Below are 22998 nucleotides of genomic sequence, written 5' to 3'. Positions count from 1 at the left end.
GCAAAATATACTAAATGGTATAATTTTGAAGGTGGTGTAGGAACAGCGAGAAAGATTGGAGAGTTTACACCAGGTATTTGAAGGCGTCAAGACAAACTAATAAAGCTGTCAAAACAGCATATAGTATAATAAAAGTGAAATACTGCAGATGTTGAAGATTTGAAATAAAACCAGAAAGTACTGGGAAAGCTCAGCCAGTCTGGCAGCATTTGTGGAGAAAGAAAGAGTTACCGTTTCAAGTTCAGTAAGACTGCTTCAGAACTCACAAATAAAGGATCCTTGACTTAAATAAAGTACGAAGTCTTACAACACCAGGTTAAAGTCCAACAGGTTTGTTTCGATGTCACGAGCTTTCAGAGCGCTGCTCCTTCCTCAGGTGAATGAAGAGGTATGTTCCAGAAACACACATATAGACAAATTCAAAGATGCCAAACAATGCTAGGAATGCGACCATTAGCAGGTGATTAAATCTTTACAGATCCAGAGATGGGGTAACCCCAGGTTAAAGAGGTGTGAATTGTATCAAGCCAGGACAGTTGGTAGGATTTTGCAGGCCAGATGGTGGGGGATGAATGTAATGCGACATGAATCCCAGGTCCCGGTTGAGACCGCACTCATGTGTGCGGAACTTGGCTATAAGTTTCTGCTCGGCGATTCTGCGTTGTCGCGCGTCCTGAAGGCCGCCTTGGAGAACGCTTACCCGGAGATCAGAGGCTGAATGCCCTTGACTGCTGAAGTGTTCCCCGACTGGAAGGGAACATTCCTGCCTGGTGATTATTGCGCGATGTCCGTTCATTCGTTGTCGCAGCGTCTGCATGGTCTCGCCAATGTACCACGCTTCGGGACATCTGCAGCGTATGAGGTAGACAACGTTGGCCGAGTCGCACGAGTATGTACCGCGTACCTGGTGAGTGGTGTTCTCACGTGTAATAGTGGTATCCATGTCGATGATCTGGCACGTCTTGCCGAGATTGCCATGGCAGGGTTGTGTGGTGTCGTGGTCACTGTTCTGAAGACTGGGTAGTTTGCTGCAAACAATGGTTCGTTTGAGGGTGCGCGGTTGTTTGAAGGCAAGTAGTGGGGGTGTGGGGATGACCTTGGCAAGATGTTCATCGTCATCAATGACGTGTTGAAGGCTGTGAAGAAGATGACGTAGTTTCTCCGCTCCGGGGAAGTACTGGACGACGAAGGGTATTCTGTCGGTTGTGTCCCATGTTTGTCTTCTGAGGAGGTCGGTGCGGGTTTTCGCTGTGGCGCGTTGGAACTGTCGCTCGATGAGTGCCATATCCCGTTCGTACGAGGGCATCTTTCAACGTCTGTAGATGTCTGTTACGCTCCTCCTCGTCTGAGCAGATCCTGTGTATACGGAGCGCTTGTCCATAGGGGATGGCTTCTTTAATGTGTTTAGGGTGGAAGCTGGAGAAGTGGAGCATCATGAGGTTATCCGTGGGTTTGCGGTAAAGCGAAGTGCTGAGGTGACCGTCCTTGATGGAGACGAGTGTGTCCAAGAATGCAACTGATTTTGGAGAGTAGTCCATGGTGAGTCTGATGGTTGGATGGAACTTATTAATGTCATCGTGTAGTCGTTTCAGTGATTCTTCGCCGTGGGTCCAAAGGAAAAAAATGTCATCTATGTATCTGGTGTATAATGTCGGTTGAAGGTCCTGTGCGGTGAGTAGGTCCTGTTCAAACTTGTGCATGAAGATGTTGGCGTATTGGGGTGCGAATTTGGTCCCCATGGCTGTTCCGTGCGTCTGGATGAAGAACTTGTTGTCGAAGGTGAAGACGTTGTGATCCAGAATGAAGCGGATGAGTTGCAGAATTGCGTCTGGAGATTGGCAGTTGTCGGTGTTGAGTACTAAGGCTGTTGCAGCAATGCCGTCGTCATGGGGGATGCTGGTGTAGAGTGCCGCGACGTCCATTGTGACGAGGAATGTTCCTGGTTCAACTGGTCAATGGGTGCTGAGTTTCTGTAGGAAGTCCGTCGTGTCGCGACAGAAGCTGGGTGTACCTTGTACGATGGGTTTCAAGATGCAGCACGGTAGCATTGTGGATAGCACAATTGCTTCACAGCTCCAGGGTCCCAGGTTCGATTCCGGCTTGGGTCACTGTCTGTGCGGAGTCTGCACGTCCTCCCCGTGTCTGCGTGGGTTTCCTCCGGGTGCTCCGGTTTCCTCCCACAGTCCAAAGATGTGCGGGTTAGGTGAATTGGCCAATGATAAATTGCCCTTAATGTCCAAATTGCCCTTGGTGTTGGGTGGAGGTGTTGAGTTTGGGTAGGGTGCTCTTTCCAAGAGCCGTAGCAGACTCAAAGGGCCGAATGGCCTCCTTCTGCACTGTAAATTCAATGATAATCTATGATTAATCTAGGACAAAGGTTTGGCACAACATCGTGGGCCGAAGGGCCTGTTCTGTGCTGTATTTTCTATGTTCTATGCCCTCGATGTAGCCAGAGAGGTTCTCACACAGGGTACCATTGCCTGAAACGATAGGGCGGCCTGGTGTGTTGGCCTTATGTATTTTCGGGAGGCAGTAGAGATCTCCAATGCGGGGAGTACGTGGAATGAGAGCACGTAGGGTGCTCTGAAGATCTGGATCCAAGGTCTTGATCAGTCTGTTAAGTTGGCGGATGTGTTCCTTGGTCGGATCTGCGGGTAACTGTCTGTAGTGTTCTTGGTTGTTCAGTTGTCGGTATACTTCTTTGCAGTAGTCCGTTCTGTTCAGTACGACGGTGGCCCCCCTTTTTGTCTGCTGGTTTGATGACGATGCTGCGGTTGGTCTTGAGAGTGCGGATGGCATTGCGTTGTGCTTGGGTGACGTTCGGGGCTGTCTTGTGAATGCGACTGATGAATCTGGCATTGACGCGACTCCTGACGGCTTGAGCATACATGTCGAGTCTAAGGCAGCGGCCTTCCGGAGGGGTCCAATTTGACTCTTTCCTCTTCGGTTGCCGCACCGCAGATCTCTCGGTCTGCTGTTCCGGTTCATTGATAGTCTGCTTGAGTTCGCTGTTGGCCTCTTGGGGTCTGTGGAAGAATTCCCGGAGCCTCATTCTCCTGATGAATTCCTCCGTGTCTGCCGCGAGACTGATGGGGTCCATTTTGGTGGTGGTGCAGAAATTGAGCCCTCTGCTGAGGACTTCGATTTCGTCTGGTTGAAGGGTGTAGTCTGACAAGTTGACAATAGATTTCCCTGTATTGTTTTCTACTGTGACACCGGGGGTGGCTTGGTTGCTGCCGGTGGTGATGCCAAGTTTCTCAAGCTTTCTGTTCTTGGTGTGCATATAGGTGGCATAGTATTGTTGTCTCATCTGTTTGACGGTGTTCCGCAGCTGGTCTGCTGCATCCTGAGCGCAAGTTGAGAATATGGCCTCTATCTTGGTTTCCAGGTTGCGTTGTCTGCTGTAGAGCTGGCGGACGAGGTGGTTGAGGAGTGTGAGAGAGGTGCGACGGCAGAGTCTCTCAGCGTAGACCTGTTGGACTTTAACCTGGTGTTGTAAGACTTCGTACCATACCTTTGTAAGTCAGTGGTAAGGCCTCATCTCAAATAAAATGTTCAATTCTTGTCATCAGATTTTAGAAGGATTTGAATGCTTTAGAAAGGGTGCAGATGTGATTTACTAGAATCATACCAGGGATGAGAGACTTCCCACTACATGGCAAGAATAGAGCAACTGGGATTGTTCTTAGATGAGAGAAGGTTAAGGGGAACTTTCATAAAGGTGTTAAAAATTGCGAGGTTTTGATAGAATGAATAAGGAGAAACTTCTTATTGCCAGAAAATTCAGTAACAAGAGGCCGGAGATTTAATCAAATTGGCAAAAAACCTGAGATTTGAGGATTTTTAAATTAGGGAAGTGCTCTGATGTGGAATGCATTTCCTGAAAAGTACTGTGGAAGCATATTCAATAGTAATGGTCAAAATGGATTCGGATGAATATTTGAAAAGGAAAGATGTGTCGGACTACTGGGGTGAACTATTTGGATAGGACTGATAAGGAGTTTGCCAGCACAATGGACTGAATGATCTCCTTTGGTGGATGATGATTCTGTTTGCAGCAGAGATGGGAGATGTCATTGAGACATCCAAAAATACTTAATTTATAGTGATAAGTAACTGATTCTGACTATACTTTGGTAGGTGAGGAAGAGTTTGTTTTAAAAACTGAATAGAATTGTTGATGCTTAACTTTGATATTTGTAAGCCATTTTTAAGACTTTCTAATTACTCAAATCCAATTTTGTACTTTCAGCTCCACTAAGGATGTCAAAAATACTAATAATCAAGCAAATCCAATGAAAGGTATGCTATAGATTCTAAACAGTGAAAATAATCTGAAGTTTGGCTTGAATGATACTATTAGAAGCAATTATTTGTATATATTCTTCTACATAATATGTATTTTTTTAGATAAATTTAGAGTACCCAACTATTTTTTTTTTTAAGGGACAATTCAGCATGGCCAATCCACCTAACCTGCACATCTTTGGTTTGTGGGGGTGAAACCCACGCAGACACGGGGAGAATGTGTAAACTCCACACAGACAGTGACCAGGGCCGGGGTCCCAGATCCTCAGCGCCGTAGACAGCAGTGCTAACTACTGCGCCACTGTGACGCCCCCTCTAGATAATATGTATAGCTACAACTCAACCCCCCAGTCATAAAAACTGAACTTACTGCAGTCGTCTGGTTTAATTGTGAAGTTTGTTACATCCAAAACACTTTCAGAAAGACAAAGAACAATAACTTGCATTTATAGAAGTTTTGAGTGTTGCTAGCAGCTAAACCAGGCATTGTCAAACTCAGGGGTGCGACCCGCAGGTTGGTCGCGGGCGGGTGTCGGGAAGGTTGCGGAGCCGTTTGTGGTGGCGCTCCCGATCATGCAAATCTGCGCGCAACAGCCCCAGCAGCCGGCTTTTAATAATGCCGGCTGCGAGCGGCCTTCAAAATGGCCAGGAACAGATTTTAAAAATTGGGCCGCACTGCGCATGCGTGCCCCATCAGCGGTGCGCATGCGCAAAACTATGCACATGCGCACCGATGATCGGGCACGCATGCACAGTGGGGCTGCATTTTTTTTTTATATGGTCGCAGCCTTTTTTTTCCCAAGTTTGAGGGGGGCCATAGGGACCATTGGGGACAAAGGGACCCAAAACCATTTCCTCCATTTTTGTCAGCAATAAACAAGGTAAGAGAAAATGGTGGGTTGCGCAGTTCGACCGGCGTGGGTCGCGAATGTCGGCCAGGTTGGGTCCCGAAGGTTGGCCGGTTGGTAAAAATGGGTCTCCGGGGGAAAAGTTTGAAAAACACTGCAGTAAACCACAGCAGAAGTAAGTCTTTAAAATTATGTTTTGAAGTTCATTAGTTAGCATTTAGCTGATCTGTACAAGAGATCAATATTGAAGATGTTTGTTTCCTTGTATGTATGGTGCTATGTAAGCTGGTATTTCTTCCTGTTTGTGTATTTCGGATTGTAACCTGCAAGTTTCTTTGATCATTGGTTGATTGCAGGAGGCGACAGAGTTGTAGCATGTTTGTTCTGATGTTCCGGGGACTTCAACTTGAAGGCCCCATTTGCGCTCTTTCCTCTTGTGTGAACAGATTTGTTCGATGTGGTTTGAAAAGTTAGGAAAAGAACGGCTTCATTAGTCTATGCGTCCTGTTGGCTTGTATGAATTGACCTTGTCTGCAAAATAGTCAGCAGTCCCTGGCTGTAGTGAGTGAATCACTACAAAACTGGGATCCAGCAGCCGAGGTGTGTAAAAGAAAGGTGAATGGCAAATGAATAATCTTTTGTGTTTTTCTGGTAATCTGCAAATATTTGCTCATTTTCCGTAACTATACTTATCTGCAAGATATTACAGATACTAAATTAAGCCTGATAGGTCAGACCTGGAATTATTCCGTATTCAAGAGTTTAAATGGAAATTTGGGCCGGGATTCTCCGACCCCCCCCCCGTCGGGTCGGAGAATCCCCAGGGGAGGCGCAAATCCCGCCTCGCCGTCCCAACGCTGGCTGCCCTATTCTCCGGCGCCGTTTTCCGGGGGCCGTTGACAGTGGGCCCCCCGGCGATTCTCCGGGCCCCGATGGGCCAAGTGGCCATCCAGTTTTGGCCAGTCCCGCCGGCGTGAATTACTCACCACACGCACGGCAGGACCTGGCAGGTAAATGTGCGGGGGTGGTCGTGGGGGGGGGGGTGCCACGGCTGCCTGGCCTGCGATCGAGGCCTACCAATCCTGCAGGCAGGCTATTTCTGTGGGGGCCGCCTTTCCTCCGTGCGGGCCCCTGTAAGGTTCCGCCATATTGCCCGCGGGCCGGCGCGGAGAAGAGGACCCCCGCACATGCGCGGAAATACGCCAGCCGCTCCGCGCATGCGCGAGATCACACCAGCCCTTCAACGGGACTCCAGCGGCAACGTAGCCCCCGAAAGTTTGGAGAATTCCTCACTTTCAGGGACTGTTGACGCCGGAGTGGTTGGCACCGGTTTTCCCGCCGGCGTGGGGACTTAGTCCCCTGAAGGGAGAATCCCTCCCCTGATATCTGCTAGTAGCATTTTGACAAGGTGCTTGGGAGAGGAAGAATACAGAGTAGGATTAAATTTGAAGTGACGTCTGGCTGCCAGTTGGAGAAATTTTGTTGCTTCCAGACTTTGAGTTTTAACCAATATTTGTATTCTGTAATGCTGTATTACGAATTCTGTGATGAAGAGAGTGTTTTGAAGTCATTTATGAAGTACCTGGACTGCTAAAATATATTTTAATTCTTTAATAATGAAGCAACTTTTTTTTTTTAAAGTATAATGTTCTGGAGAGATGATTAGCACAGTGGTAAGCACTGCTGCCTCACAGCATCAGGGACCTGGGTTCGATTGTATGGAGTTTGCACGTCCTCCCCGTGTCTGTGTGGGTTTCCTCCAGGTGCTCCGACTTCTTCCAAGTCCAAAGGTGTGCAGGTTAGGTGGATTGGCTATGCCAAATTGCCCCGTAGTCTCCAGAAATGTGCAGGTTAAGTGGGATTGGGATGTGCAGGTTAGGTGGGATTACGGGTATAGGACGGAGGAGTGGGCCTAGGTAGGATACTCTTTTGGAGGGTCGCTGCAGATTCGATGGGCTAAATAGCCTCCTTCTGCACTGTAGGGATTCTGGAAGATTCTATGGAAGTGTAAAAGTTAGATTGCGTCTGAACGCTGTGGGAGCACTTTTTTTGTGAAAATATGGGATGAAAGTTTGCACCTGTCGATTTGTCTCAACAGGAGTTCTGAACTTGACTTGGGTGTTTGCTGCCTTCCACATTGTACTCTTATGAAGGTCACATTAATTCTTCTCATACTTGGTTCTTGATTAGCCATGGTTTCATTGAATGGCGGAGTAGGCTTGAGGGTCTGAATGGCTACTCTTATTTTTTATGTTCTTGATCGGACTGCTAGTTAGTGACCTCCAATGCTCTCCTAGATTGCTGACAACTGTAACCTTACAGTCCATATTGAGGTTGGATGTGTAAAATGTTAGATATAAGCCAAGTGAAGTCATTAGGAGTAGTGAGATAGTAAATGAGAGTATTTATTTTTTGCTGTGTCATCTTTAATACTGTTAGGTCAAGCAATAGTGAAACATAATGAAAAAGCTCAGTTCATGGTCCCCAGAGTTTGCTTTGCTGTTTTCTGAGCTAATGTAAGCCAAAAGTTTTTGTTTTTATATTACTGATTAATGAGCATTCCTGTTATTAAGGGCTGTCCAGCAACCATCGTACTTCTGATGCCAAAGGCAAGAACCCGTTGGTGGGTGGCCGGTGTTCTACAAAAGAAGGAACTTGCGTAAAGAACCTCTCCAGTAAAAATGGCACGGTGAGAATTGTATGAGTGATATGAACTGTCACCCTTTTTGATAATTATCAAATTTAATTTGGGGACCAAGAGAAGGGTTAGTGTGTCACAGTACACTTACAAAAGACGTGTGTGAAAATACATCTGTAGTTTTGACATTGAATAGATATTGTGTGTTCTCTGCTAAATCTGAAATGCAACTCTGATCCTTTTGTCAGTCTTAAATCCTCTTATAGGACTGATGGTAGGAGCACTTTCCATTCAGCAACAACAACTTGTTATATAACACCTTTAACATAGTAAATTATTCTAGATTTTCGTGCATGTATCAATGCAAGATATCCTGGAAGCTGTTGGGATGCCTTCAATTTGCCCCAGTCACATCTCCCACAAGTCTTTATGCCTCTGAACTGAGTCAGTAGACAGCTCTAAGGGATATGGCTGATGATGCTCCTGAGGAGCCCTACCACTGATGCAGAGGAAAAATGAAACCAGAGACATATGAGCACAATACTGATAGAGCTAGTCATTGAGTTTCTCCAGTTGCAATTAAGGTGCCTGAACAGATCTGGGAACACCCTTCAGTATGTACCTGCAATGGTGTTCTGAATGATAGGGGTCTGGTGTACAAAATATTGCACTCTTTTCTCATCTTCTACTTTTGACATACCATGCTCCTCTAGGTTAATGGCCATTTTGTGGGTTGGAAACCTCAATAGAGATGACTGGACAATGGAGACTTTTGATTTTTTTTTTTTTACATTTTCAAATACATTAAGATAAGTGACCTTGTTATAAATTGCAGATGTCCTTTATACAGACTATAGTCTTCCTCTACCACTTCCTTTTAAAGTGACAAACCATTGGTGAATGCAAGCATGTACTTGGTCACCTACTGCATCTGACTATCCTTGCAGGTGGCCACTCTTTCCATCATGGGCATCAACACAAATGCCTCAGACATCATGGAACTCATGCTAGGGCTGGACTCCTCCAGTCTCTCTTCAAGGGTGTGCAGTGCCTCTACAATAGCTGACAGAACCCTTCACATTTCCCATTGCTGCTCCATTGTGTCCTCTTTGTGGATGGTACCCAAATGTTCAGCATCTGTGTTCAGCTGAGCACAGCTCAGAATATTCCGTGCCCTCTGGGTACTCTCGATTCCTGTCATTGTCCTCAACACTTGCTGCTACTCACTTGTGATTTGCACTGCACTATGTGACAACCAGCTGTTTCCAGTCACACCTATTTGCTTTGAGAGGCTGCCCTCTTCCCATCTGCAGAGCACAATAGTTCTAGTCCTCCACCTACAGTCTGACTTCTCGGAATGCATCAGAGAACCGGGAGGCAGACTTCCCACATAGCACATTGATTCTTCAGATTTGCAATGAAGTCATTCTGACCCTTGACAGAATCCCTTTATATCAGCTTCCATTGACAGGTGTGCCTCATCATGACACCCATAAGACATAGGAGCAGAATTAGGCCACTTGGCCCATCGAGTCTGCTCCGCCAGCCAACCATGGCTTCTTTCTCACCTGAGGAAGGAACTGTGCTCTGAAAGCTAGTGATTCGAAACAAACCTGGGTGGATTTTTAACCTGGTGTTGTAAGACTTCTTAGTGTGCTTGGTTGTTGACGGTTCTTGATCGTGAGGATATGGAGATGTTGCATACATCTGCAATCCAATGACCACTCGTGTGGTCAAATAAAATATGTATTTGTATCTTCAGGCTAAAACTGAACCGGACCACAAAAGGTCCACAGCGGAGGAGGGTAGAAATGTGACCGGTTCCAAATCAAGTTACAGTCCCAAAGTTAAGAATGACCGAGGGCAATCTGGAGACAAGTAAGTGATGCTGCTGCAGCTGCGTCTTACATTGTTATTGCTCAAACAGCATGAAATGTTGCAGAAGATTTTCTAAAATTGTAAGTATTACTCTATTCTCCTTGTGTATTATATATGTCCATTATTCATCTGTGTTTGTAAGTATTTTGTTATTTTGCTTTGCTAGTATAATTTGATTTCTGTACTCACTGGAGTTCAGAAGGATGAGGGGGTATTTTATTAAAACTTGCAGAATACTGAGAGGCCTAGATAGAGTGGACTTGGAGAGGATGTTTTTCCATTAGTAGGAAAAATTAGAACCCAAGAGCACAGCCTCAGACTGAAGAAACAATCCTTTAAAACTGAGATAGGGAGAAATTCCTTCAGTCAGAGGGTGGGTGAATCTGTGGGACTCTTTGCCGCAGAAGGCTGTGGAAGCCAAATCACAGAGATAGATAGGTTCTTGATCAATAAGGGGATCAGGGGTTATGAGGAAAAGGCAGGAGAATGGGGATGAAAAACATGTCAGCCATGATTGAATGGGAGAGCAGACTCGATGGGCCAAATAGCCTAATTCTGCTCCTATGCCTTGTGGTCGCCATAGAATCATAGAATTTACAGTGCAGACGGAGGCCATTCGGCCCAACGAGCCTGCACCGGCTCTTGGAAAGAGCACCCCACTTAAGCCCACACCTCCACCCTATCCCCGTAACCCAGCAACCCCATCTCACCTAAGGGTAATTTAGCATGGCCAATCCACCTAACCTGCACATCTTGTAGTCATCTGCTCAAGAGTATCACATAATGAACCAGTTTCCTTTTTCATTATTTTTTAAAATGTTTATTAAAAAATGCTCATAATAAACGTAATCATACAAAACAATGAACCAATGTTTTAAAAAAAAATTTAGAGTACCCAATTCATTTTTTCCAATTTGGTGTGGCCAATCCACCTAGCCTGCACATATTTGGGTTGTGGGGGCGACACCCATGCAAACACAGAGAGAATGTGCAAACTCCGTACGGACAGTGACCCAGAGCCAGGATCGAACCTGGGACCTCGGCGCCGTGAGGCAGCAATGCTACCACTGCGCCACTATTCTGCCCACAATTAACCAAAGTTACGCAATAAAAGAACAAGACTAACCAGCAAAATCCGATGTTAAATTAACCCCCAAAAACTAAACTAAAGACCCTAACAGCTGACAGTGACCAGCTCCTTAAAAAGGAAATTGATGGCTGCCATCTTAGGTAGAACCCTTCTACCCCCTCTAATGATGTAATTAACCTTCTCCAAATGTAGAAAAAACATGAGGTCTCCCAGCCAAGCTGAGGCACTGGGTGGAATAGGAGACCTCCACCCAAGCAGAACCCTTCTCCGGGCTATTAACGAGGCAAAGGCACAGACATCTGCCTTTCCTACCATCTGAAGCACAGCGAGTATGACTCGCCGAAAATGGCCTCCAGCGGACATGGATCCAAATCAACATTGAGTATCTCCGACATGGTGTTGAAGAAAGAGACCCACAAGCTTACCAACTTGGAACAGAACCAGAACATATGAGTGTGGTTGGCCGGCCCCCAGGAGCAACGCACACACTTGTCATCCACCCCAGAGAAAAATCACCTCATCCTCGCTTTAGTAAAATATGCCCTGTGCACCTCCTTGAATTGTATCAGACTTAGCTGAGGTTATGAAGATGTGGAGTTGGTCCTGTGAAGGGCGTCACTCCATACCTCATCTTTCAGAATTGGACCCAGCTCCATTTTCCATTTCGCCCTCCCTTCACTCAACGGAGCTGACTCCGCTTAGAGGATATGGCCATATATGCCCGAAATAGTCTCCCCGCCAGGCCCGGCCAAAGACAAAATCCCCTTCAACAGGGAAGAGGGTGATGCCAAGGAAAAGGAGAGAAAAGCTTTGCGCGGAAGAATCTTAAATCTAAAAACTGGAACCAGGCAGTTGGAATTTCTCCGCCAGCTCCTTAAAACTGGCAAACTTCCCCTCCGCAAACAGGTCTCCAAACCTCCCGGTTCGGGCACCGAGAGGAAAGGGACGATGTTCAGCAGGCCACGTATATTGGCTGACAATTGCCAACCCTGAACAAAGCTGTCTGATCCACCGATATCACCTCTGGGAGGCATGGCTCCAGACGCAGCGCCACCACTTTGGCAAGTAACTTAACATCCGCATTTAAGAGTGATATGGTTGATATGACCCACACTCTGTTGGGTCTTTGTCTTTCTTGAGAATCAAGGAGATGGAGGCCTGTTGTGCAGGTAGAGGGCAACGAACCCTGTGATAAGGAATTATTAAACATATCCAAGATTAAAGGGACCAACTGCTCTACAAACTTCTTATAAAAATTAAATGGGGAAGCCATCTGGGCCAGGGGCTTTACCAGTCTGCACAAACCCAATGCATTTCAAGATTTCAAAAGCAGCATTAACCTGAGGAGCGGCAGAAACCAGGCTGCTGGTCGAGTCACGTACCTACACAATCTCCCTGGAAGCTGCCTGTCGCTTCAGCTGGTGAGCTAAGAGGCGACGGGCCTTCCCCTATTCATAAAACATGCCCTTCGAGCGTTGCAGCTGGCCCCCCGCTCTGTCTATTGACAATAGCTCAAATTGTGTCTGCAGCTATTTCCTACAAAGGACCACCTTAAGGGCTTCACACAGCGTTTTATTAAATTTTATATATTCCCCAATGATGGTGGACATGCATTCACAAAATTCCTTGTCTGCTAATAAGTGTCCAGCCTGACTTCCGGGTGCGGCGATGACCAGCTGAGTCGCACGTTTCGGCAGCTCCCGGTGAAACGGACTTTTGGGCTCTTGATAGGAACCCCAACGGCAATTTTGACGGCTAAAAACACTGTGCGGTAAACCAGAAGGGAATCCCCCCTGGATACGGATGAAAAAAGGAGGAGAAAGTGGCCGGATTGCAGTGGATCCTTTAGAACAGCGGCAAGGAAGGCAAGCAAAAACCAAGATGGCGTCGGAAGGTGGCAGTTTAACATGGGGCCCTGAACAACAAGAGTTCTTGAAATGCTGTGTGGAAGAGCTCAAAAAGGAAATGAAGAAAGAGCTGTTGGCCCCGATACGATAGGCGATCGAAGGGCTAAAGGAGGAACAAAAGACCCAGGAGCTGGAGCTTCGGGTCGTGAAGGCAAAGGCAGCCGAGAATGAGGACGACATACAGGGCCTGGTGGTGAAGACGGAGATGCATGAGGCACATCAGAAACGATGTGTGGAAAGGTTGGAGGCACTGGAGAACAACGCAAGGAGGAACAACCTGAGGATTCTTGGTCTTCCTGAAGGTGCGGAGGGAGCGGACGTCGGGGCATATGTGAGCACGATGCTGCACTCGTTAATGGGAGCGGAGGCCCCGGCGGGTCCGTTGGAGGTGGAGGGAGCATACTGAGTGATGGCGCGAGGACCGAGAGCAGGAGAAATTCCCAGAGCCATAGTGGTGAGATTCCTCCGTTTTAAGGATAGAGAAATGGTCCTTAGATGGGCAAAGAAAACTCGGAGCAGTAAATGGGAGAACGCGGTGATCCGCGTTTATCAAGACTGGAGTGTGGAGGTGGCGAGAAGGAGGGTGAGTTTTAATCGGGCCAAGGCGGTGCTTCATAAAAAGAAGATAAAATTTGGAATGCTGCAACCGGCAAGACTGAGGGTCACATATCGAGGGAGGCACCACTACTTTGAGACGGCGGGTGAAGCGTGGACTTTTATTGTGGAAGAAAAACTGGAATGAGCGGGTTATTAAAAAGAACGTTTGAACAAAGTGGTGGGGCGAATGTGGGGGGCGAATAGGGGGGAAAGAGGAGTTTTATGTACGAATCCTGCGATGTGGTAACTTTTCTCTCTTCCACAGGTGGTGAAGGGGGGAGGAGGGGAGGTGGAGGAGATGGGGCGTTGGTCATTGGGGGCGGGGCCAAGGGAGAAGCGCGGGCTTGGTTCCCGCGCTATGATAATCATGGCGGGAATAGAGAAGCAGGAAGGATGGGGCGTCGCACGGTGCGAGCCGAGGTCACGGGGGGGAAGCCGAGGTCGGCCAGAGTTTGCTGACTTCTGGGAGCGACATGGGGGGAGTAATTACGCTAGCGGGGGGGATGGAAGGGGGGAATTACTGGGTTGCTGCTGCTGGGGAGAGGGGGGAGCTGGTATGGGAGGGGATGGGCGGGGGGGGCACCGCCTGGGGGAGATACAGCTGCGTGGGAACCGGGTGAGGAGCTGGAAAAAGGGGGTGGCTAATCGACAAGGGGGGGGGTAAGGAAGCCCCCCAACCCGGCTGATCACGTGGAACGTGAGAGGGCTGAACGGGCCGATAAAGAGGGCACGGGTACTCGCACACCTTAAGAAACTTAAGGCAGATGTGGTTATGTTACAGGAAACGCACCTGAAACTGATAGACCAGGTTAGGCTACGCAAAGGATGGGTGGGGCAGGTGTTCCATTCGGGGCTAGATGCGAAAAACAGGGGGGTGGCTATATTAGTGGGGAAGCGGGTAATGTTCGAGGCAAAGACTATAGTGGCGGATAACGGGGGCAGATACATGATGGTGAGTGGCAAACTACAGGGGGAGACGGTGGTTTTGGTAAACGTATATGCCCCGAACTGGGATGATGCCAATTTTATGAGGCGGATGCTAGGACGCATTCCGGACCTAGAGATGGGAAAGCTGATAATGGGGGGAGATTTTAACATGGTGTTGGAACCAGGGCTGGATAGGTCGAAGTCCAGGACTGGAAGGAGGCCGGCAGCAGCCAAGGTACTTAAAGATTTTATGGAGCAGATGGGAGGTGTAGACCCGTGGAGATTTAGCAGACCTAGGAGTAAGGAGTTCTCGTTTTTCTCCTATGTCCATAAAGTCTACTCGCGAATAGACTTTTTTGTGCTGGGAAGGGCGTTGATCCCGAAGGTGAGGGGAACGGAGTATACGGCTATAGCCATTTCGGATCACGCTCCACACTGGGTAGACTTGGAGATAGGGGAGGAAACAGGAGGGCGCCCATCCTGGAGAATGGACATGGGACTAATGGCAGATGAGGGGGTGTGTCTAAGGGTGAGGGGGTGCATTGAAAAGTACTTGGAACTCCATGATAATGGGGAGGTCCAGGTGGGAGTGGTCTGGTAGGTGCTGAAGGCGGTGGTTAGAGGGGAGCTGATATCAATAAGGGCACATAAAGGGAAGCAGGAGAGTAAGGAACGGGAGCGGTTGCTGCAAGAACTTTTGAGGGTGGACAGACAATATGCGGAAGCACCGGAGGAGGGACTGTACAGGGAAAGGCAAAGGCTACATGTAGAATTTGACTTGCTGACTACGGGCACTGCAGAGGCACAATTGGAGGAAGGCACAGGGTGTACAGTACGAATATGGGGAGAAGGCGAGCAGGTTGCTGGCACACCAATTGAGGAAAAGGGGAGCAGCGAGGGAAATAGGGGGAGTGAGGGATGAGGAAGGAGAGATGGAGCGGGGAGCGGAGAGAGTGAATGGAGTGTTCAAGACATTTTATAAAAAATTATATGAAGCTCAACCCCCGGATGGGAGGGAGAGAATGATGGGCTTTTTGGATCGGCTGGAATTTCCCAAGGTGGAAGAGCAGGAAAGGGTGGGACTGGGAGCACAGATCGAGGTAGAAGAAGTGGTGAAAGGAATTAGGAGCATGCAGGCGGGAAAGGCCCCGGGACCGGATGGATTCCCAGTCGAATTCTATAGAAAATATGTGGACTTGCTCGCCCCGGTATTGACGAGGACCTTTAATGAGGCAAAGGAAAGGGGACAACTGCCCCGACTATGTCTGAAGCAACGATATCGCTTCTCTTAAAGAAGGAAAAGGATCCGCTACAATGCGGGTCCTATAGACCTATTTCCCTCCTAAATGTAGATGCCAAGATCCTGGCCAAGGTAATGGCAATGAGAATAGAGGAATGTGTCCCGGGGGTGGTCCACGAGGACCAAACTGGGTTTGTGAAGGGGAGACAGCTGAACACGAATATACGGAGGCTGTTAGGGGTAATGATGATACCCCCACCAGAGGGGGAAACGGAGATGGTAGTGGCGATGGATGCCGAGAAAGCATTTGATAGAGTGGAGTGGGATTATTTGTGGGAGGTGTTGAGGAGATTTGGTTTTGGAGAGGGGTATGTTAGATGGGTGCAGCTGTTGTATAGGGCCCCGATGGCGAGCGTGGTCACGAATGGACGGGGATCTGCATATTTTCGGCTCCATAGAGGGACAAGGCAGGATGCCCTCTGTCCCCATTATTGTTTGCACTGGCGATTGAGCCCCTGGCGATAGCGTTGAGGGGTTCCAAGAAGTGGAGGGGAGTACTTAGAGGAGGAGAAGAACACCGGGTATCTTTGTATGCGGACGATTTGTTACTATATGTGGCAGACCCGGCGGAGGGGATGCCAGAAATAATGCGGATACTTGGGGAGTTTGGGGATTTTTCAGGGTATAAATTGAACATGGGGAAAAGTGAGTTGTTTGTGGTGCATCCAGGGGAGCAGAGTAGAGAAATAGAGGACCTACCGTTGAGGAAGGTAACAAGGGACTTTCGTTACCTGGGGATCCAGATAGCCAAGAATTGGGGCACGTTGCACAGGTTAAATTTAACGCGGTTGGTGGAACAAATGGAGGAGAATTTCAAGAGATGGGATATGGTATCCCTGTCACTGGCAGGGAGGGTGCAGGCGGTTAAGATGGTGGTCCTCCCGAGTTTCCTCTGTGTTTCAGTGCCTCCCGGTGGTGATCACGAAGGCTTTTTTAAAAAGGATTGAAAAGAGCATCATGGGTTTTGTGTGGACCGGAAAGACCCCGAGAGTGAGGAAGGGATTCTTACAGCGTAGCAGGGATAGGGGGGGGCTGGCACTACCGAGTCTAAGTGAGTATTATTGGGCCGCTAATATTTCAATGGTGAGTAAGTGGATGGGAGAGGAGGAGGGAGCGGCGTGGAAGAGATTAGAGAGGGCGTCCTGTAGGGGGACTAGCCTACAGGCTATGGTGACAGCCCCATTGCCGTTCTCACCGAGGAACTACACCACAAGCCCGGTGGTGGTGGCTACACTGAAGATTTGGGGACAGTGGAGGCGGCATAGGGGAAAGACTGGAGCCTTGGGGGGGGGTCCCCGATAAGAAACAACCATAGGTTTGCCCCGGGGTGAATGGATGGGGGATATGGAATGTGGCAAAGAGCAGGAATAACGCAACTGAAAGATCTGTTTGTGGGTGGGAAGTTCGCGAGTCTGGGAGCACTGACCGAGAAATATGGGTTGCCCCAAGGGAATGCATTCAGGTATATGCAACTGAGGGCTTTTGCGAGGCAACAGGTGAGGGAATTCCCGCAGCTCCCGACACACGAGGTGCAGGACAGAGTGATCTCAAAGACATGGGTGGGGGATGGTAAGGTGTCAGATATATATAGGGAAATGAGGGACGAAGGGGAGACTATGGTAGATGAACTAAAAGGGAAATGGGAAGAAGAGCTGGGCGAGGAGATCGAGGAGGGGCTGTGGGCAGATGCTCTAAGCAGGGTAAACTCGTCGTCCTCGTGTGCCAGGCTAAGCCTGATTCAGTTTAAGGTATTACACAGGGCGCATATGACTGGAGCACGGCTCAGTAAATTTTTTGGGGTGGAGGATAGGTGTGCGAGGTGCTCGAGAAGCCCAGCGAATCATACCCATATGTTTTGGTCATGCCCGGCACTACAGGGGTTTTGGAGGGGGGTGACAAAGGTGCTTTCAAAAGTAGTGGGGGTCTGGGTCGAACCAAGCTGGGGGTTGGCTATATTTGGGGTTGCACAAGAGCCGGGAGTGCAGGAGGCGAGAGAGGCCGATGTTTTGGCCTTTGCGTCCCTAGTAGCCCGGCGCAGGATATTGTTAATGTGGAAAGAAGCCAAGCCCCCGGGGGTGGAGACCTGGATAAATGACATGGCAGGGTTTATAAAGCTAGAGCGGATTAAGTTCGTTCTAAAGGGGTCGGCTCAAGGGTTCACCAGGCGGTGGCAACCGTTCGTCGAATACCTCGCAGAAAGATAGATGGAATGGAAAAAGAAGGCAGCAGCAGCAGCCCAGGATCGGTGGGGGGGTGGGGCGGGGGGGGAACCAGAAGGACTCTCAGGGTTGTCAATATATACTGTATAATATGTATAGGTCGTTGCTACAGATAATTATATATTGGACTGTTAAATTATATTTTTGGAGAGTGTTACTTGTGATAAGGCAGTTGCCAATTAGGGTTAGTTTACATTTTTGTTATTTATTATTTATTCATTTTCTGTTTATAAAATAGGTCATTGTTATTTGTGTTGTTTTAATATTGTGTAAAGGATGCACAATGTACTGTGTTGGTTGACCAAAAATTTTCAATAAAATATTTTTTTTAAAAATAAATAAATAAGTGTCCAGCCTCCATGGCGGATGCTGGGAGAGACCTGACTAGTGCCAAATCAACAAAGTGTGGGGCATGGCCTGAAATCACAATCGCTGAGTAAACAGCCGCCACTCAGAAGGGAGGAGAGCTACCCACCACAAACAAATCGATCTGCAAGTATACCTTTTCTTTTAAATATAGAGTACTCAATTATTTTTGTTCCAGGTAAGGGACAACTTAGCATCCATCTACCCTGCACATCTTTTTTTGGTGTGGGGGTGAGACCCATGCAGACACGGGGAGAATGTGCAAACTCCACATGGACAGTGACCCTCCCCCCGTTTATGGGTCAGGACGTAGAGACACAACCTTCCATCAACATTGACCACGGTCGTCGGCAGCTTCACATACCTTGGATCAACAACCAGCAATCTGTTCTTGATACAGCAATCAGCATCAGGATTGCCATGGCTGATTGATTGATTTATTGTCACATGTTCGAAGTACAGTGAAAAGTATTTTTCTGCGGCCAAGGGAACGTACACAGTATGCACAGTAGACAAAAAGAATAATTTTAAAAGTACATCGGTAAATAGTGATTTGTTACAGTGCGGAACAAGGGCCAAACAAAGTAAATACATGAGCAAGAGAAGCATTCGGCATCGTGAATAGTGTTCTTATAGGGAACAGATCAGTCCGAGGGAGAGTTGTTGAGGAGCCTAGTAGCTATGGGGAAGAAGCTGTTCCTATGTCTAGATGTGCGGGTCTTCAGACTTCTGTATCTTCTGCCTGATGGAAGAGTCCGGAAGGGGGCAAAGCCTGGGTGTGAGGGGTGTCTGACAATGCTGTCTGCCTTCCTGAGGCAGCAGGAGTTGTAGACAGAATCAATGGGAGGGTGGCAAGCTTGTGTGATGCGTTGGGCTGAGTTCACCACACTGCAGTTTCTTGCGTTCTTGGGCCGAGCAGGTGCCATTCCAAGCTGTGATATAGCTGATAGGATGCTCTCTACGGCACATCTGTGGAGGTTTTTCTTTAGCTTCCATAGGAAGTAGAGACTTTGTTCGCCTTTCCTGACTGTTGCATCAATGTGAGTGGACTGGGACAGACTGTTGGTGATGGTGACCCCCAGGAACTTAAAGCTATCGACCATCTCCACTTCGGAGCTGATGATGTAGATCCGGGGTGGGGGGGGGTCGTGCTATGCTTCCTGATGCCGATGATCAGCACCTCTAGGTTGTTTTCGGTACACCATGTAACCAAGTGATCTATCTCCCTTCTGTAGTCTGATTCGTCGTTGTTTGAGATACGACCCACCACAGTCGTATCCTCCTCAAACTTATAGATCGAATTGGAGTTAAATATTGCCACACAGTCGTGTGTGCACAGGGAGTACAGTAGAGGACTGAGCACACATCCTTGCGGGGCCCCGGTGTTGAGGACTATTGTGGAGGAGGTGCTATCCTATCCTGTCAGATTGCAGTCTGTTGGTGAGGAAGTCAAGGATCCAGCTGCACAGGGAGGGGTCAAGTCCAAGATTGTAGAGTTTGGTTATTAGTCTTTTGGGGATAATGGTGTTGAAGGCGGAGCTGTAGTCTGTGAGCAGCAGTCTTGATGCACGTGTCCTTGTTGTCGAAGTGTTTGAGTGTTGATTGTAGGGCTGCAGCTATGTCAAAATTGAAAAGTTGAGCATGGACCAACAAATTAGCTGAAAATATAAAGCTCCATGTGTTACCAGGCTTGTGTTGTCAGTGCCCGCCTTTACAGTAATGAGGCATGGACAAATTTCGCAAGCTACAATAAACGGCTGGCCGGTTTTCACCTGCACTGCCTCTGATGAAAATTGGGCACTGCCTCAGATGCATATTGGGTAGTTCCTGGCAAGGCAGAGTGCTGAGTGTAGAAGTGAGCCAGTATGCAGGGATCACCAACATATTTGCCCTCATGACCCGAATAAAAATATATATATTTTAAATATTTGCCCTCCTGAGTCAGGGGTGACGCCATTGTCTGGAGTTTTCACATTTGCGTTGGTTTCCTTCAGGTGCTCCTGTTTCCTCCCACAGTTAAATTGTGCACCGTATGTCTTGACGTTGGTGGATAATTGTCCTTTTCTACTTGTCAAGAGAGCATTAGCTGATCGTGCACATCTGACTCAGTAAGACGAACAGGAGGATCCTGTTTCAAACTCCTCCCCCTTCCAAATCCAACCTCCCTCCTTCCTTTCCCCTTCCCTCTTTCACTTCCCTTGCCTTCCCTTTCCTCCTTGCCTTTTTGCCTTGCCTTCCCTCCCCCACATTCCCTCACCCCCTCCTTCCCTGTTTGCCGTCTCTTCCCTGACCCCGCTTCCCTTCCCCACCTTCCCTTCCCTTCCTCACCGTTCCTTCCCTCCTTCCCTTCCCCCTCCTTTTGAATGCCATCATATCACTCATCTTCACATAAAGGAGCGTAGAGGCAGTCCTGCAGGGGATACTCATGGAGTAGGGAGAGGATAAATTCTACCTGGAGAGTGCGGCCTTCACTCCCCTTCAGGAAGAAGGGCCAGAAATCCTCATGGAGCAGGGAGAGATTAAGCGCACCCCAGGGAGCATGGCTTACAGCATTCACCTTCAGGAAGAGGAGCGAAGAGGCGGACCTGCAGTAGAAACCTGCAGATTGGGAAGAGGACTGTCAGAGAACCCGGGGAGTGTACTGAATTTGGGGGAAAAGGTGAACAGTGACCTCACAGCAAAGCCACAAGTTGATTGATCAGTGAGTTCTTGGGTAGATTGTGGAAATAGCTGGAAATTATAAAAACATAAAGTTTTCAATCATTGTAAATAACTAAAGTATGTTGAGTATTAGTCGGATTTATCAGTGCCAGTAAGGTTATCACAATTGTACAATTTATTAATTTAAGGCCTCGTAAAATAAAGTTCAGATAAGTAAACCAAAGTTAACATAAATGAAGTTAAGGCAAAGAGGACAGCTTGGTCACATTGACTACATGTCCTGTAAGATGGGGAAGTTGTGGACACTTAACAGCGACCTAGGTGACCACATGCCGCCAGTGTCCCTAGCTGTGTTTCAGAACTCAAGTGGCGGTAGAATCGCTGTGGTGCATCCACAAGGCTGAGAGCTATGGATAGCACATTCAGCGAGGTGGCCATGCCATAGGTTAGGAACACGGAAGCTGAAAGGGCATGGGTGATTGCTAGGCAGTCCAAGAGAACCAGACCAGAGTCTCTTGAAGTCCCACTAGCTATTTGGTTTTCTGTTTTGGATGCTGGCGAGTGTGTTGGTTCCTCAGAGGAGTGCACTCGATGAAATTTGTGGCACCATGAGTGCCTCAACTGTAGAAGGGGGAGAAGGGCCGCACGGTAGCACAAGTGGATAGCACTGTGGCTTCACAGCGCCAGGGTTCGATTCCCCGCTGGGTCACTGTCTGTGCGGAGTCTGCACGTTCTCCCCATGTCTGCGTGGGTTTCCTCGGGGTGCTCCGGTTTCCTCCCACAGTCCAAAGACTGTGGAGGAGGTTATGTGGATTGGCCATGATAAATTGCCCTTCGTGACCAAAAAGGTTAGGAGGGGTTATTGGATTACGGGGATAGGGTGGAAGTGAGGGCTTAAGTGGATCGGTGCAGACTCGATGGGCCGAATGGCCTCCTTCTGCACTATGTTCTATGTTCAAGAAGGGGGGAAAAACAGTAGTGATAGGGGATTCATTAGTCAGGGGAACAAACATGTGTTTCTGTGACCATAACTGTGACTTCAGGATTGTTTGTTGCCTCCCTGGTGTCAAGGTCAAGGATGTTACAGAAAACTATAGGACATTCTTCTGGGGAGGGTGAACAGCCAGAGGTTGCAGTCCACGTTGGCACCAATGACTTGGGTTGAAAGAGGAATGAGGGCTTGAAAGCGGTTTTGGGAAGGAAATTGGAAAGCAAGACCTCTAATCCAGTAATTTCAGGATTACTTCCAATCCCATGTGCTAGTCAGCATAGAAATTGGAGAATTGAACATGTAGAACAGTGCAGGAGAGAGGGCGTTAGATTTCTGAGGTGTTGGGACCTGTTCTGAGACAAGTGGGACCTGTACAAGATGAACAGGCTGCATCTTACAGGACTGGGACTAACATCCTTGCAGGAAGATTCACTAGTGCTTTTGGGGAGAGTTTAAATGGGTTGGGAACCTGAGAGAGACGTCAGATTTGAGAGAAGCAAAACTGGTAAAAAGAAGTAGAAAAGTAGAAAGCAAAAATAGAATACAGGCAAAGCAAAGGATCAGGGTGAGAATAATGTTAACAAAGCAGAATTAAAGGCACTCTATCTGAATGCACATAGCATTTTTAAAAGGTTGATGATTTGAATGCAAAAGTTGAGTTTCATGGGTATGATTTAATTGCCATTATGGAGATGTGGCAATGGGGTGACCAAGGTTGGGAACTGAATATCTGGATATTTGTTATTTAGGAGGGGTTTCAGTTTACACATATAGCCTGGGTTAACCAAATCCCGAATGCTGTGGAGGAGGAATTCCTGGAGTGTGTTTCTGGAGCAGTACATTGAGAAGCCAATTTGGGATTAAACTATTTTGGATTGATTTATTTAAAAAAAAAAAAAAAATTTAGAGTATCCAATTCATTTTTTCCTAATGAGCATAAAGGTGGACTGTAAAAGCTTCTTTTTGGTATGTGAAAAGGAAAAGATTAACTAGGACAAATGTGGGCCCATTACAGGTGGGAGCAGGCAAATTTCTAAGGGCGACCAGGGAAATGGCAGAGAAACTAAGCAATTACTTTGCATCCGTCTTCACTGAAGAAGAAACAAAAATTTTTCCAGAAATGCTAAGTGGCCAAGGGACTTGTGAAACTGAGGCACTAAAAGAAAGTAACATTAGTAAAGAAGTAGTACTTGAAAGGATAACGGATTGAAGGTTGATAAATTCCCCATACCAGATGAGCTTTATCCCAGAGTGTTGAGGCAGGTGGC

The 22998-nt window shown here is 47.8% G+C and overlaps 1 protein-coding gene across 3 annotated transcripts in view; it reads left to right on the top strand.

The window, feature by feature from the left end:
• The window catches only part of LOC140395289 (uncharacterized), a 117218-nt gene that overhangs the window by 32934 nt on the left and 61286 nt on the right, over positions 1-22998 (top strand). For all 3 annotated transcript variants that reach the window (XM_072482867.1, XM_072482863.1, XM_072482864.1), the window contains exons 4-6: positions 4253-4302; positions 7730-7845; positions 9557-9672. In XM_072482867.1, the coding sequence (XP_072338968.1) occupies positions 4253-4302; positions 7730-7845; positions 9557-9672 (282 nt within the window). The remainder of the gene's footprint in view (positions 1-4252; positions 4303-7729; positions 7846-9556; positions 9673-22998) is intronic.

The sequence above is a fragment of the Scyliorhinus torazame genome, chromosome 18 (assembly GCF_047496885.1).
Source record: "Scyliorhinus torazame isolate Kashiwa2021f chromosome 18, sScyTor2.1, whole genome shotgun sequence".
Taxonomy (NCBI): domain Eukaryota; kingdom Metazoa; phylum Chordata; class Chondrichthyes; order Carcharhiniformes; family Scyliorhinidae; genus Scyliorhinus; species Scyliorhinus torazame.
This window is presented reverse-complemented; position numbering and strand designations above follow the sequence as displayed.